At 36.5% G+C, this 14,887-nt stretch overlaps 1 protein-coding gene across 1 annotated transcript; it reads left to right on the top strand.

Moving 5' to 3' along the window:
* The first annotated feature begins 717 nt into the window (after nt 1-717).
* LOC145771224 (uncharacterized) lies at nt 718-14,024 on the top strand. The gene is made up of 5 exons (XM_082582958.1): nt 718-891; nt 11,392-11,511; nt 11,953-12,335; nt 12,893-12,978; nt 13,361-14,024. Exons 1-5 carry the CDS (start codon nt 718-720, stop codon nt 13,489-13,491), a joined length of 894 nt encoding a protein of 297 aa, XP_082439084.1. The 3' UTR covers nt 13,492-14,024.
* The last annotated feature ends 863 nt before the right edge of the window (nt 14,025-14,887 follow it).

Here is a 14,887-nt window from a genome sequence, read left to right as displayed (position 1 = left end):
TTGGGGATGTTAAAACAGGGCCCTTGTTTTGTGTAGTTTGGATTCCAAGTTTCATTAATGGTTGCTCAATCAACCACGAAAATTATTTATTTGTAAGCTCTTTTCTTGAAAATGCTTGACAGAAATTGGTGTTTTGAATTTTGTTTTTGAAATGTCAATAGTAAAAACGTTGTTTAATCTTCACATCAGACACAGCTAGACGTTGTCATAAAAACCAATGAAAGACAATAATTATTTGTTGTATTTTTCAGGTTACAATTTTAGAAGATTCGCGTAATCCCATCACTTTACCTTATAATGTTTTACATTCTACGATTGATGGTTTGCAAAAACAAACAAACTACACTGTGGTGGTAAGAAGTTGTTAACTAACTCACAAATGCAATTGTTAACCAAATATTTTCTTAAGGTTGTAAAAATTGCTGGTTGCTTCGTTTTCATGCACGTTGAACTTCTTGAAAGGTATTACAATGATTTTCTAATTACAGTATAACGTGTATTTCTGATCAGTAAAATTTTGCTTATTTTAGCGAATGTCACACAAACTAAAAAATAGAAGCAAAAATATGTATAACATAATCGCAAAAACATCTTTAGGAATCTAAGCTGTACTGATCACTTTATGTTTGATCAGTTGAATGCGATTTGTACTTTCATTGCATTGCAGCCGTTCATGGGTCAATAATAACAGAACTGACATTTTAGGCTTCGCTCAAAATGGAGGGTTGCCAAACTTTCAGCGTTGAAACGACAGTTAGAGGGAGAACCAGTTATGGATTACCTGATCCAGTTACAAAAGCTTTCATATCTAATTCAACATCATCAAGAGATTGTGTGGTGGAATGGCAACATGACCCATCCGATGAATATATTATCGCGTATGGAATATTTGTAAGTTTGAGTCATGATCAGTTTAATATTAGAGAAAAAAATCAAAGCACGTGTGAATATTGAAATAACCGGTTGACAATAATGACAATGGGAAACACGTATCAACAAAGTTTTATAAATTTTTCAATCAGAAATACCAGTTAATTGTTCTAGATTAATGTTTTGAACTGATTTTCAATATGTGCTTGTTTTTCTCTGGCAAATTTGATTTAAATAAAAAAATGCACTTATCATTTACGCATTTAGCAGTATTTATAAATTAAGCAAAACCTACAGTAGGCTGCTTGCCACATACTGCAGTAATGTTAGGAAACAAAATCCAATGTTGAAATCCGCACTGCGCTAGACCTTAAATGGTAACATTTAACAAAAACAAATGTCAATAACTTAAAGACCTGATGTGCTAGACAACAAGTAACGACATTTTTGAAATTATGGTAAAAATCTTGTTTTGAGAAACATAAAGCAATCTCTGACTATAAATGTTCTATTGATCAATGTAATGATTTCAAGCGCATGAGAGTGCTTTATACCGTTTAGTCATATGAGTTTGAAACTGGAGCATAAATGCTTACTCTTGGATCACTAACACGTGGAAAGAGAAGACCACATGCAATGCCTTCAGACTCCACTACTTTGTCTCCAACGCTTGACCCACGCCAAAGAAAACAAACTCAGCCGACTGTCATATTTTATTTACTTAGTAAGATTGCCATAACAAAGACTTTATAAAACATAGCTAAACATAAAGTAAGCACCTTAACTCTCTACTGTGCACAGAGCACGCAGGATCAATTAAACAAGACCAATCAACAAAGAGAATAAAAAGTTTTAAAACATTTTCCCAAACTTTAAAATGAAAGCAATTTATACTAACAAAAACTTAGCAGTAACTAATAATACATTAAACGATTAACGGGGCTTTATTCACTGGTGGATCGACGTAATATTTTGGTGCGACAACACTTCCCCCTTTTGTTAGATCGTCCTTAACAGTCTCAGGCTATGTACCAGTAATTGGAACAACATCTTTTTTGCAAAAATCGATGTACTATTCAATTCCGATGCTCCTGGAGGAGTCTCGGTACTGTCAATTTGTTCAGCGACTTTACTACTACTGATAGTATTTTCGACATGGTCAGCTTCATCATCTGGAGCACACCCTCTGTCATAAATGGGTACGATCTACATTTTTTCGGAAGATCCTCCATACGGTGCTAAATGCTTTGTAGCTACTGTAGAGGTTCGTCCATCTGGATATTCTACACCAGCGTGATGTGAATTAGCTTCAATGAGTTGTACTTCACCAACTAACGGGTTGTTTATAGACTCTCGTACATAGCGTTTAAGAAGCACCGGGCCCGGAGTCGACAACCACGTAGGCATTGAACATCCACTTGTAGACAGGGGCGTTGACAGGTGGGCCTAGGTGGTACTTTTGGACCCGGGCCCGGAATATTTAGGGGGTCCGGATTTAAAAGATTCCCTGCGACTTCAAACATTATCAAGATTTTAATATAATCAAATCTAAAGGAATTGCCATCAGAGGTTAAAACAGCCACTTCAGCCGTCAGATGGTAAAGTACCGGGCCCCCTTCCAGGTATAGTGATTTCCCTAACCAAGATTTTTTTTTCAAAAACACGAAATATTTTTCACCCACTCTTTAATTCTGAATTTATATATTTTTGGTGGTAATCACTTCTAGCTACTTGCAAATCATAGTGGTAGGAGGTGGGTGGGCAGGGGTGTGGGGGCGGTTGCTCCCCCGCTGAAAAAAAATGTTGCAAATTTGGGAAAAAATGTCCAGTTATTTGAGAAAATCAATCTTATCACAATGTTTCGACGCTTCACCAGTTTAGAAACTTTACATAATTGTTGAAATTTATGATACATTAATATTTTCCAATGAATGTAAATGGATTATCACCGACTTTGAAAACTGTTGCATGTGGTATTGCAATCTGGGCAGAATAAGTTTCGATTCGACAACTGCAAAATAGAACTGTAAAAAGCACAGTTGGGTAACAGAGGTAAGCTTATTACTGATATTCACTAACATGTAGGGCTGTAGGCTGCATTTCTTCATGGGTAGGCCTAAGATTTAAAAGCCTACTGGGTACTGGTATCTTTACGAGATTTTTTGTTTTTTTTCAATATCCTACTAATGTGGTTGATTATAAAAATCATTTGGGCAAAAATGTCTAGTTATTTGGACAAATCATTTTTTACCATAAGTTTTCAAGATTCTACCAGTTTAGTAACTTTATAGTGTTGCATTTTGTATAAAAAGCATTTTGCTTTGAATGTAAAACAGAGTATCGAGAATTTTGAAAACTTTTATATTTGGTATTAAAATTTGGGCAGAATAAGTTTCGATTCAGTATTTGCAGAAAAAAATGCAAAATAATGCTTCGACAAGCTGAGATAAGCTTATTGCAGATATTCGTTAGAATATCACACTATAGCCTACATTCGTTCATTGGTAGAATTTTGAAACCTTGCTGGGTTCTGGTGAACTGATAAAGTTTTTGTTTTTTCTCTATATCCCACCAATGTAGTTGTTTGTAAAAATATTTGGGCAAAAATATCCAATTATTGGATAAGTCAATTTTACCATGCGTTACGCTATGCTCGCAAAACTTGACTTAAATACTATAAAGATATATAGCTGATCATATTTAAATATGGTCAAACAAAATAAGCATTTCTTATAAACCTTAATAATCAACAGTTGTGAGGGCCACATATACACCACTTTTGTGAGCATTGATCCCGGCCACTAACTGTAATTATGTTATGTACAAAGTGAAAAATTAAATGAAAACAACTTGTGAATTTTCCTGGATTTAATTTCATGTTTTTGTGAGCTATGGTTTAACTCTTTTCTATATAGAATTTTTTTATATAAACTGCTGTTTGCCTTTGCCAGTCCCAGGGTTGATATGCTCAGCTATTTACTATCTATGACACAGTATTAGAGCAACAACAATCAAATATAAAGACACATGTTATGTTATTTTGTCATCCAATTCATGCAGTTAATATATCAGGCAATGTAAGCAGTGCTATTTTTGTGTCATGTTTTGGTAATGTGGTCTGTATTTTGTGGCAACGATTGAGTTTGAAGTTATTATCTGGGAGTCATTTTTCTTCAGTGCTTGTGATTTGAGTAGGCCTAGCTGCTTCATTTTGAAGTAAGATTATCTTTGTAATGATCTTCTGAAAAAACATTGACTATGATTTTATTGTAATATAATATCAATATTTTTGGTATCAAAAGTAGTTTTGTTCAAAGGTGGAAGTTTGATGCACATAGCATGGTAAACTGTCCAGTTATTTTCAGGCTGTAGGATTTGAAGCAGCATGGATTAAGAAATGTTACTGGTTGGATAAGTAAGCGGATCATTTTTTACCGGATCATTTTTAATCGGATCATAAGCGGATCATTTTCGGCAAAAAAGAAGGCTGGCGCCGTGTTTGTCGATCTCACGGCTGCCTACGACACTGTATGGCACAGCGGCCTTACTTGCAAACTACTCCGTCTCCTTCCTGACAGGCACATGGTCCATATGATTATGGAACTTGTGCAAAACCGCAGCTTTACCCTTTCCACCGGTAGCGGCCGACGAAGTAGACTACGTCGACTCAGGAACGGCGTCCCACAGGGCTCTGTCCTGGCTCCCCTCCTCTTTAACACTTACATCTATGACCTGCCTGACACCATCTCTAGGAAGTATGCTTACGCAGACGATCTGGCTCTCCTGCATCCAGCCGGAGATTGGCAGTCAATGGAGAGGAACCTAAGCCAGGACATGTCAACTATATCAACATATCTCCAGAAATGGAAGCTACAGCTCAGCAAGGCAAAGACAGTGTCGGCGGCCTTCCACCTAAACAACAAGGAAGCAAAACGTGAGATCAACATTACCACCGATGACGAACACCTCCCCTACTGCGCCGAACCCACCTACCTCGGCGTAACCCTGGACAGGTCACTTACGTACCGACGACACCTGGAGTCACTGCGCAAAAACTATCTGCGCGCGTTGCACTTTTGAGGCGGCTAGCGGGTTCCGGCTGGGGAGCTGATGCGAAAACCCTTCGCATAGCTACCTTGGCCCTCGTCCATTCTACCGCTGAGTACTGCGCACCAGTGTGGTGCCGCAGCTCTCACACCCGCCACTTTGACACCGCCATCAATGACGCACTACGCACTGTGACTGGATGCCTGCGTCCCACTCCAACGGACTGCCTTCCCATCCTTGCAGGCATCCAACCTGCTGAGCTTCCCCGTAAAGGAGCCATGATTTCCCTTGCTCGTCGCGCACTGGACCCCGACCACCTCCTCCACAGTACATTCCAGCGCCTACCTGGAGGACAGCAGCGACTGAAATCAAGACGCCCATTTGTGCCCGCCGCACGACAGCTTCTGAACAACGTTGAAGATCTTGGAATAAGTGCGGCACACTGGACGAACTACACATGGAACATGGAGTGGCAAAACAACACCTCCCGACTCCGTGATTTCCTACCCGACGTCGATCCCCACCCTCCGGGAATGTCCCTCGCAAGACTTGCGTGGGTCCGGCTTAACCGCCTACGAACCGGCGTCGGTCGCTTTCGTTCAGACATGTGCAAATGGGGCCTGGCTCCCTCACCGGAATGCGAGTGTGGCGCCACAGACCAGACAGTAGATCATGTCGTCCATGACTGCCCAATCCATCAACCACCACACGGAGCGCTTGGACTGAAGGCCCTGGATGACGAGACTGTCGAGTGGCTGATGACGTCATGCTCAAACATATAGTCCAGAAGAACAGCTTATACGACGAAGAAGAAGTAAGCGGATTGTCATTTTAATATTTTTCAATGCAAATTTACAAATATTGAGTCTTTGGACTATCTTTGAATTGAAAAGATTGAGCTACTTTTGGTCAGGCCTTTTATTGAAGTTGGGCTGGAGATTTTCATATAATCTGGTGACATGAATATTCAGCAATTATTGTTATCCACTTATTGGTGAAGTCTCAGTTCAAATTTATTTGAATCCAGTTAGGCTTAATATACTGTATATTTTTTGTGATACACAAGAATGTTTTAATTTGATGGTTTATTTAATTGGGACAGACAGGTCTATGAACGTAGATTAAAGTAAGTTCAGCCTTGTTTTTCTGTTGTACGTGTTTTTTTGCTTGTATTTCGTACAAGGCCAAGTTGATGACTCTCAGAGATTTGTGAATAATTTTGTATTTTTGAAAATATATACGCAAAGACAAAATTTGGGAAAATTATGTTCGCCCCTCCAAAATGTTTTACTTTTCTACGGCTACTCTACTTTACAAAGAATTAATTTCAGTCAAAAACTCCAACAATTTTAAACATATTGATGAAGATCGTGATTGAGAGCAAAGATTTTGCGGTTTATGGAGAAATCCTTAATGCGTAATTGCACAGTTGGGGAAATTCGTGGATACAACAAATCTTTGAGAATATATAAATGATATTCCTCTTAATTTTCTACATTGAACGGCATGTGTCATCCTCATTTTAACAGCACATCAATAAAAGTTTGTACACAACCTTTATATTCATAACATTGTCGATAAAGGGGGCCCGAAATTAAATGGGTACCGGGCCCGAGAAATCCTGTCAACGGCCCTGCTTGTATGTAGATCTGCGAACAAAGTTATAAATCTCTCATGTAGAGTGATGTTAGTAGCTACGCATGAGAGTGATCTCATCGAATATAGGACATCAGGCAGCACATCCTTCTAGCACTCAGTAGGTAAGCGTTTCGACTTTAAGGCTAGTTGAATACCTTTCCAAATAACGCCATTGCACCTTTCGACTTGTCCGTTTCCAACAGGATTGTACGGCGTCGTTCTGCTTGTGGCTACTCCTCTTTCCAACAAAAACTGTTTTAGTTCTTGACTCATAAAAGAAGACCCTCGATCAGAATGTATGTAACCAGGCATTTTAAAAACAGCAAACAATAAACATAATGCTTCGATAACACTTTCAGTGGTCATATTGGTAGTGGGTACAGCAAGTGGAAACCTACAAAAATTCATCGATGACACACAAAAAGTATTTGTTACGATTACGAGATGGGAGAGGTCCTTTAAAATCTATGCTCAAACGTTCGGATGGTTGCGTTGGCTTTACCAGGTGTCATTACCAGGGCGATGAAAGCTAGGTTTCATTTCACTACATATTCTGCAATCAGTTATAGTTTGTTTTACATTGTCAATTGAATAAGGCAGATTACGCACCCTCACAAAATAGGCTGGTCTTGTAACTCCAGGATAATTCAAGCTATCATATATTTTGTACAAGGTTTCACTTGAAGGAAGATCACACGACATCCTTGACAGGGCATCTAGACCTACATTGTCCTTTCCTGGTTTATGCATGATATCAAAATCGTATCCAGCAAGTTGAAGTTGTAACATGTACTATGTTTTTAAGCAACAAAATTATATTTTTACATTTAACCGAAACTTATCAGAATTGCAAAATGCATTTTAACGCTGCAAATTCAAAACCAAAATGTTCTCACGGAGTTTGGCTCACCGCATTTGTATTTCTGAAACGATACAATTGTGTAACCGGGTTCGTTTCATAATTCTCACGATAGGCTATTACTGATAAAAAGGCACCACATTATGAAATAAGCGGGAAATTGAAAAATGCAGACACTCAGTAACAGACTTTCAAAGAGAACAGACTGAACAACGAAAGAGCAGAAGGTTAAATTCACGACTGGAGAATGTCGCTCATCACAATAAACTAAACCGGTTAGACCTATTTTTTAATTTCCCGAACTTGTAACAATTGATTCAAAATAAAATACATTTAATATTACATTTTACTTGTTCAATTTTTGTAGGAAATCATACCCCTAGACAGAAGCATAAATTCCCTTTTTGTAGCTAGAGACTCAGAGTCTCTCAATAACCAAAGGTCTACACTAAAAAGATAGCCAATTATTAGCAAAACCCTACAAAGTCACCATCGCAAATTTGTCATTTTTTATTTTATCTTTGTGTCGCTGATCAAACATGAAAGTAACACTTTCTACAGTGATTACTCGTTGAAAACAAGCTACTCCGTTAGTGACTCCAAACGGTAACCTTGTGAATTAATTGATATAACCAGCCATCTGCCTCAAATTCCGTGGATTTTCTATTTTCTATTGGAAGAGGGACTTGATGTTGCGCGCTGGTCAAATCGACCGTATTGAAAACACGGTATTGAGCAATTTCATTTACTAATTCTCCCATGTCAGGCAACGGAAAAGCATCCAATAGTCTGAATTTATGTATAGTTTGTGAGTAGTCGATTGCTAACCTTTTTTAGAGCTTTGTCCTTTGACAACCACGACTTGAGCTCTCCAAGGTGACTGAATTTCTTCAATGATTGATTTTTGTAACAGACGAGTGGTTTCTCTGCGAATAAACGCCCGATCATTCAAAAAGTATTTTCGTGATTTCGTAGCAATGGATTGACAGTCTGGGGTTAGATGATTAACCCTATCTTAATACTAGCTGTTTTCGTAGGCGGAAAGTACGTCACGGGCTACCTTAGCCCCGTGTTAATTATTCGCTAATAACGGAAGCTTTGAAAATCACAGAGCCAAAATATTTCACAAGATGGTACTGCTATTTTGCATTCATCAAATGCTGGCATTTGCACAACAATCTAACCTCTTAGTGTAATTTATTAAGTTAAGAATCGATTTCGCTATAGTAATAGCATCTTCAGCTAGCACATGTAAAAAAGAAAATTTGAAAAATACGTAAAATGAACAAATAAAGCAAACTCAGATGTTATCAACATGCATAAAATTCTATTTTAAATAGATGGTTACATAATATTTAAAATCAAAACCTGCAAGCCTAAATCTTAATTGGTGTTCTCCCACGATTTCCAACAATATACTGGTACAAAATTCAAGAAATACATTATCCTTATCATCCATCTAGTAAATTACAACAGTTTAAGAAGGCAAATACAAAGAAAAACGCAATCTAGTTTCAGTCCATTGCCGTATGTTTACATTGATAAAACGTCAATAAAGAATAAGTGTGAATGGGCATCCATTTAGTAAATTTCAACAGTTCAACAAGACGAATACAAAGAAAAACGCAATTTAATTTCAGTCCATTGCCATAAGCTTACATAGACAACGCGTCAATGAAGAATAAGTGTGAAGAGGCATAGTTGAAGAATCTACACCACAGGGGTCGGAGGTTGCTGATGACATGGGATTTAAGTGGTTGGTCGAATCACTTTCTGTATGTTTATGGTGGCTTTGATTTTATGTAACCATTTATCTTCAGCGATGTCTAAATAATGTTTGCTGGGTTGTTCGGCGAAAGTAACGACAAAGCATTCTGCCAGAGCTGGTTTTTTTTTGAGTTCAATATTGTGGAACTTCGCATAATGTTTCAATAATGCTGCTTTGTCACCGGATTTATCAGAGAAATTAAAACTGTTCCAAATAGATCTATGTGTGGTCCAACGTGTGGAAAATTTTGTCATGGTTTGTCCTACATAGTGTTCGTGACATATGGTGCACGTTATGGTGCACAACATATGGTGCACAAGATAATAGCCATGTGTATTGTGCGTATAGAAATTAAATTATTACCCAACAAATTTATTGAAATAAAGTTTTTGAGATGAAAAAAACGTCAGACAGTCTGTTTTTATTCTAATTTTCCGAAAATAGCTTCAAAATTGAAATTTTGAATTATAACATAAAGTAATGCTAAACTAAGCAAAATTTACTTTTGCTCATAAATTTAAGGCATTTTTGGGCGTTTTTACATTTCAAAGCAATTGCACTAACATTTACTTTGCACTAACATTAACATAATTAGCCTATATAACTAGCATTGCACGAAAATGTCTACCCAGCTGAGATGAAATGCTTATTGTGAAGGACAGGAAGGTAGAAAAATGACCAATGTCGGTTTAAAAAATTTGCAAAGAATAAAAAGTAAAAAAAAGTCAAGAAATTTCACATCTCTATCATATTTTCTTCTGTGAAAAATTTCACTACTGGAGTGGGGCGTCCTCAAGAAGCCCCGTTAATCTTCAAAAAGGTAAACCTGCACACAGGCACAAAAACACTCGGGTTTCTCTCCATAATGAAATTATCGACTAAACATATAACATAAATTAAGCACCTAAAATCTTTACAAACCTCACAACGCAACTGAAAAGTAGACAAAGAGAAATGTGAATAAGAGTTTCGCGAACCACGCCAGAAGCCAACACGTTGTCTGTGCACAGAGCACGCAGGATCAATTAAACACAACCAATCAAAAGAGAGAATCAAAAGTTTTACAACACCGACTTGACTGGATACTGCTGAATCTCCTCCACACATCATGCATTGGGCGTTTCGGATTCTTGTTGCACATGTGGGGCCTATCAGCATATGCGGCATGCTACTATGGTGTAGAGGAACAGACCGAAAACCACTTACTTTTCAGATTCCCAACTTTTACTCCACCAAGGCAGTTGGTCTGCCAATGCTGGACGACTGCACCAGCAAGTAGGTGCTCGAAGAATGTCCCCACATCTGACTCTGATAATATGCATCTAAAAATAACTTCTCATGTGAAAAAAAAAGATTTTAAACTTTTTGGCACAGCGTTTATTTTTCTGCTTATTTTATTTTGAATAATCTAAAAAAAAAAAATTTTTTTTATTTCATTTGCAATATTGCACCGTTAGTTTCTAGACGTCACTGCACAAATGTTTCCTATTTTCCGTCTGTTTTTTGTTTTGTGGGCATCAGTATTCCTTTTGCAAACATACTCAGGAATGGTTTGACATTACTTCTTTTTCCAGCCTTTTGTATTTAGTTAAAATTATTTAATTTAGTTTACAGCAATAACGATGATGCAATAGAACTTGATGCCATCATGAAGCTTTCAGCAAATAATGAAATAAAAATACATTAATATAGTTCACAATTGTTTCATAAATTTTCGGTTGTGCTTGAATTTTAATTTTTAAAAGCAGTTTAACAAAACAAGAGTTGGTTGGTAGGACAGAACTTAAAAGAACTTTTTCTAAATATTATGTGTAAATCTTGCTCCATTTGTTAGTGTGGTAGTATGGGAATAGCTTTTGGTTTGGGAAAGGATAAAAGTTAAATTTCCAAGCAACGCAACCGCACGATATACCAAGTCCAAGAAAGTACAACATTGTTGTAGCAATTTCTTTAAATTGCAACTTTTTTAATTAACTGCAAATTATTCAACCACGTAGCCTACGAAAGGAAATCTAAAGACTTTGACTTCAAGTTGTTGTGCTTTAAACGATTGGATGTTGATACATCTTTTTTATATATATCGCATTGAAAGTGACTTCTACAGTCAAATATATTCCATAAAAATTTTGTCCATTACTTTTTATAAATCACAATCGATATGCTAAGTTTTCAATCGAAATTGTTTGGGACAGTGTTTCCATTCTCACAGATCACAACTAATGATTTGGTCTCAAGAGTGGAAAGAAGAGATTTGATCAACATTGGACAACTTACCAGACATCTTGTTGATCTATCAGCACTGGAAAGAAGTATAACTGTTCAGTTTCAAGTCAGTACTTTCTACGAGCAATTAAACATGGGTAGTGTTATGTTTGCAATTTTCTTTATCTCAAACTATTGTTCGTTTTTGTTGTTTGAACAATTTTAGGTGTGATTTCGTTTCCTTGCTGAATATATTATATCTTTAGATTGTGTTTCTGATTTATACTAAAACACGATTAGAATCACTACCTGAATTGCAAAGTGATTTGTATCTTTGTATCTTTGTTTCTGGTCTTAGTCAAATTTCTGGTCTTGTTCAATGCATTTTTTTTTTTTTTTTTTTAAATGATGAGAATAAGTTGTTGAAATAAGTTCTCTTGTTCAAAAATTGTAGTTGGCTATTGGACGTGATTGATCTAAAGCTTAGAATTTTACTGAAATATTCAATTCTGGATGTTGGTTGTGCTATTATATTTTTTATCATCCGTTAACTTCCAATTTGTTTCAGATCAGAGCTATCTCATGCGAAGGCGAAAGTGAAGCTGTTGACGTGGAAGGTAGTTGCGTCACTCCACTTGAACTACCTTCAACTCCTCCACCTTCAACAACAACTAATTCTACAACATCAACTACATCTACAACAACAACTAATTCTACATCATCAACTACATCTACAACAACGACTAATTCTACAACATCAACCACATCTACAACAACAACTAATTCTACATCATCAACTACATCTACAAGTACAGCTACATCTACAACATCATCCTCTGCAGAAGGGGAAGAAATTAGTGGTTTAGTGACGTGGATTTGTATTGGAGTTGCTGGATTTGTCGTTGTCGTAATTCTGGTTTTGGGATTTATCTTAATACGACGTTACAAAAAGTGAGTGTAGTTTACTATCGTGACTCATCATTGTATTATTAATTCTATTAATAATCTTATTTCTCGTAATGTTCATATCAATTCATTATTATTTTGCTACATGGCATGACCTAAATATGAAATATCTTAGTTACATGAATTGGTATTATTGTTGCCGGATGGCGGATTTATTTTTGTCATAGTTTTAGTTTTGCGTGTAATTTTAATATGAGGTGACAAAAAGTGGGTGTACTGTAGTTTATTATCGAGAATCATCATTGTATTAGTAATGTTATTAATATCTGTAACGTTGCATCATTTTATTATCTTTTTACTTAATGGCATGATTTAAATGTGAAATATCTTAGCCACGTTGTCAATTCATCATATACAAATTGCATGAACACTATGTTTTAATACTGTGACCAATATGAGAAATGAATAACTTGGAACAATCCAATAAATAAATGATAAGTAATCATCAGCGTTAGTCATCAGTAGGAAGTGAGTTCATTTCAATTGGTTGAGTTTGAATAATAACTGTAGAATTTAAAACGCAATTCCATCTACTTTTACAGAAGCAACAGTAACAGCAACAACATGGAAGCAGACAAAGACGATTTAAATACAAGAAATAGAAAAAACAACCTCCCTCAAACAGAAGGTTTTATATAATGAAAATAAAAGAAAAATTTAACTTATATTAATTTCACATGAAATGCAGCTTATAAATAAGAATGATATCCTCCATTTTGTATCATTTCATATTTTCAACCGTTTTAACTTTCGCTTTATAACTAAAATCAATTCCATTTTCTAACCACATCTTGCCCACTTATCCATGCCAAATAAAAAAAGGGAGACGCTTGGCATCAAAAGCTTATGCGAAATCTCGAAAGAAGTTGTTTTGCATAAAACAGTATGACAATAAATAAAAACGGCCTGAATAGCATTGTTCAAGATACATTTGATTCATAACATTAAATCTAAGTATAAATGAGCTGTGAGGAATAGATCGGTCTTATACATAACATTATATTGTTTAGTGAATCAAGATGGATATGAGAATTACAATGGAAACGATAATAATGAATACGAGGAGGTCAAAGCAAGTGTCTACGAAGAGCCAAACAATCATCGAAATTATGAAAACGTCTCCAGTCAATACGAAAATTAATTTATTTTGTTACATCCTTCAATGTTCTTGATTTGTGAAAGTTATAACATTTGCAACAAGTATTTCTGTTGTACTTCAAAATAAGAGTCTACTACAAGTCAGCAGTTGTGGACTGTGAAAACGACAACTGAGCAATTGACAACTGAGCTAGCAACATTTCAGCAAGTGGCTGAAGTGAGTAAATGATAAAACTGATCAAGTAACACCTGAGCAAGCCAAAACTTGCAATGTAACAAGTCAGCAAACTTGGAATGTCACAAGGACCAAGCACCTCCGACGTGAGCACGTAAATCTCATTTGCTGACTTGGCAGTAGCTGAAATGTAATTGTCACATGCCGAGTAGTTTGACGAGCTTAACATAATAACAATAATAATTGTGTCTTTTGTACAGCATTGTATACGTCTCAAATACTCTTTGCTTTTAGCGCTTTACAAAGCAGACTGTGTTAAGTAAAGGTCATTTTTTTGAAACCAACATCAGGGTAAAATGGCTAATTCAGGACATTTTTCAGAAAGTGAAATTGTAAGCTTGTAGCACTGCTCTACTGCTCTAGCCTTACTTGAGAATGTTATGTTTATTATATATTTACATCAGAGCAATAAGTCTATATTTACTACCGAAAATGCAAAAATACAAAAACAAATAATACGTTTCTAGCGGCGCAGTGAGTAGCAACCCACTTATACACAGCTGTAATCATGAGGACGACTGGACTGGTCGGGAATATACGTAGAATAGGCTCCAAAAAATTTTTAGTAAAAATAAAAGCAACGAATTTGTATCATGCGTTGCATCATATGCCTTAAGCTAAACTTGGCTTATTTTCCTCAGCGTGAAATTGATTTCCTTTTAAGATTAGATTTTAATGACGTATCAATATGAAAAAAAAACTTCTTTCAATATGAAAATCAACCAAAATTACTTGACTACACTTGATTCAAAATTGCTATGGTTGTTCACTATTTTGTCTAGAAAAAATTGAGATTAGCCTACCGTAGTATGGTTTGCACATCTCATACGCAGTGCCTTTGGCGCATTCAGCCACTGTTTAAAAATATCGTACTGTTCCATATCTGACACTGATTTTGGTGACTGGGCAATCCTTCACCAGGTGATCGACGTCCTGAATGATGGATTCGCAGCGTGGGCATCCAGGACTGCTGAAAGTACCCTGCGCATGTACTGTTTGGGCAGTGTGGGCGTGTTTTCTGATGATCCTGTTAACGACTCTTGTCTGTTTGTTGAGTGGAATTTTGGAAGAGCCTTGGTGGGTTGGTGGTGACGTCTCCTCTCCTTGACAAGTTTGCGTGCTAGTAGCCTATTCGTTCCAATCATGATGCGAATCAACTTTATTGTGGCTGGGAATGTTAGTATAAGTGGAGAAAAAATCATAA

This window comes from Aplidium turbinatum, chromosome 5 (genome assembly GCF_918807975.1).
Source record: "Aplidium turbinatum chromosome 5, kaAplTurb1.1, whole genome shotgun sequence".
Lineage (NCBI taxonomy): Eukaryota > Metazoa > Chordata > Ascidiacea > Aplousobranchia > Polyclinidae > Aplidium > Aplidium turbinatum.
This window is presented reverse-complemented; position numbering and strand designations above follow the sequence as displayed.

What these genes read in the sequence shown, in the direction of transcription:
- LOC145771224 (XM_082582958.1), top strand. Translation starts at nt 718, where the DNA reads ATGGAGGGTTGCCAAACTTTCAGCGTTGAAACGACAGTTAGAGGGAGA. An exon ending in TTATCGCGTATGGAATATTT is followed by an intron (nt 892 to 11,391) that starts GTAAGTTTGAGT and finishes CCATTCTCACAG; the next exon opens with ATCACAACTAATGATTTGGT. An exon ending in TTAATACGACGTTACAAAAA is followed by an intron (nt 12,336 to 12,892) that starts GTGAGTGTAGTT and finishes CTACTTTTACAG; the next exon opens with AAGCAACAGTAACAGCAACA.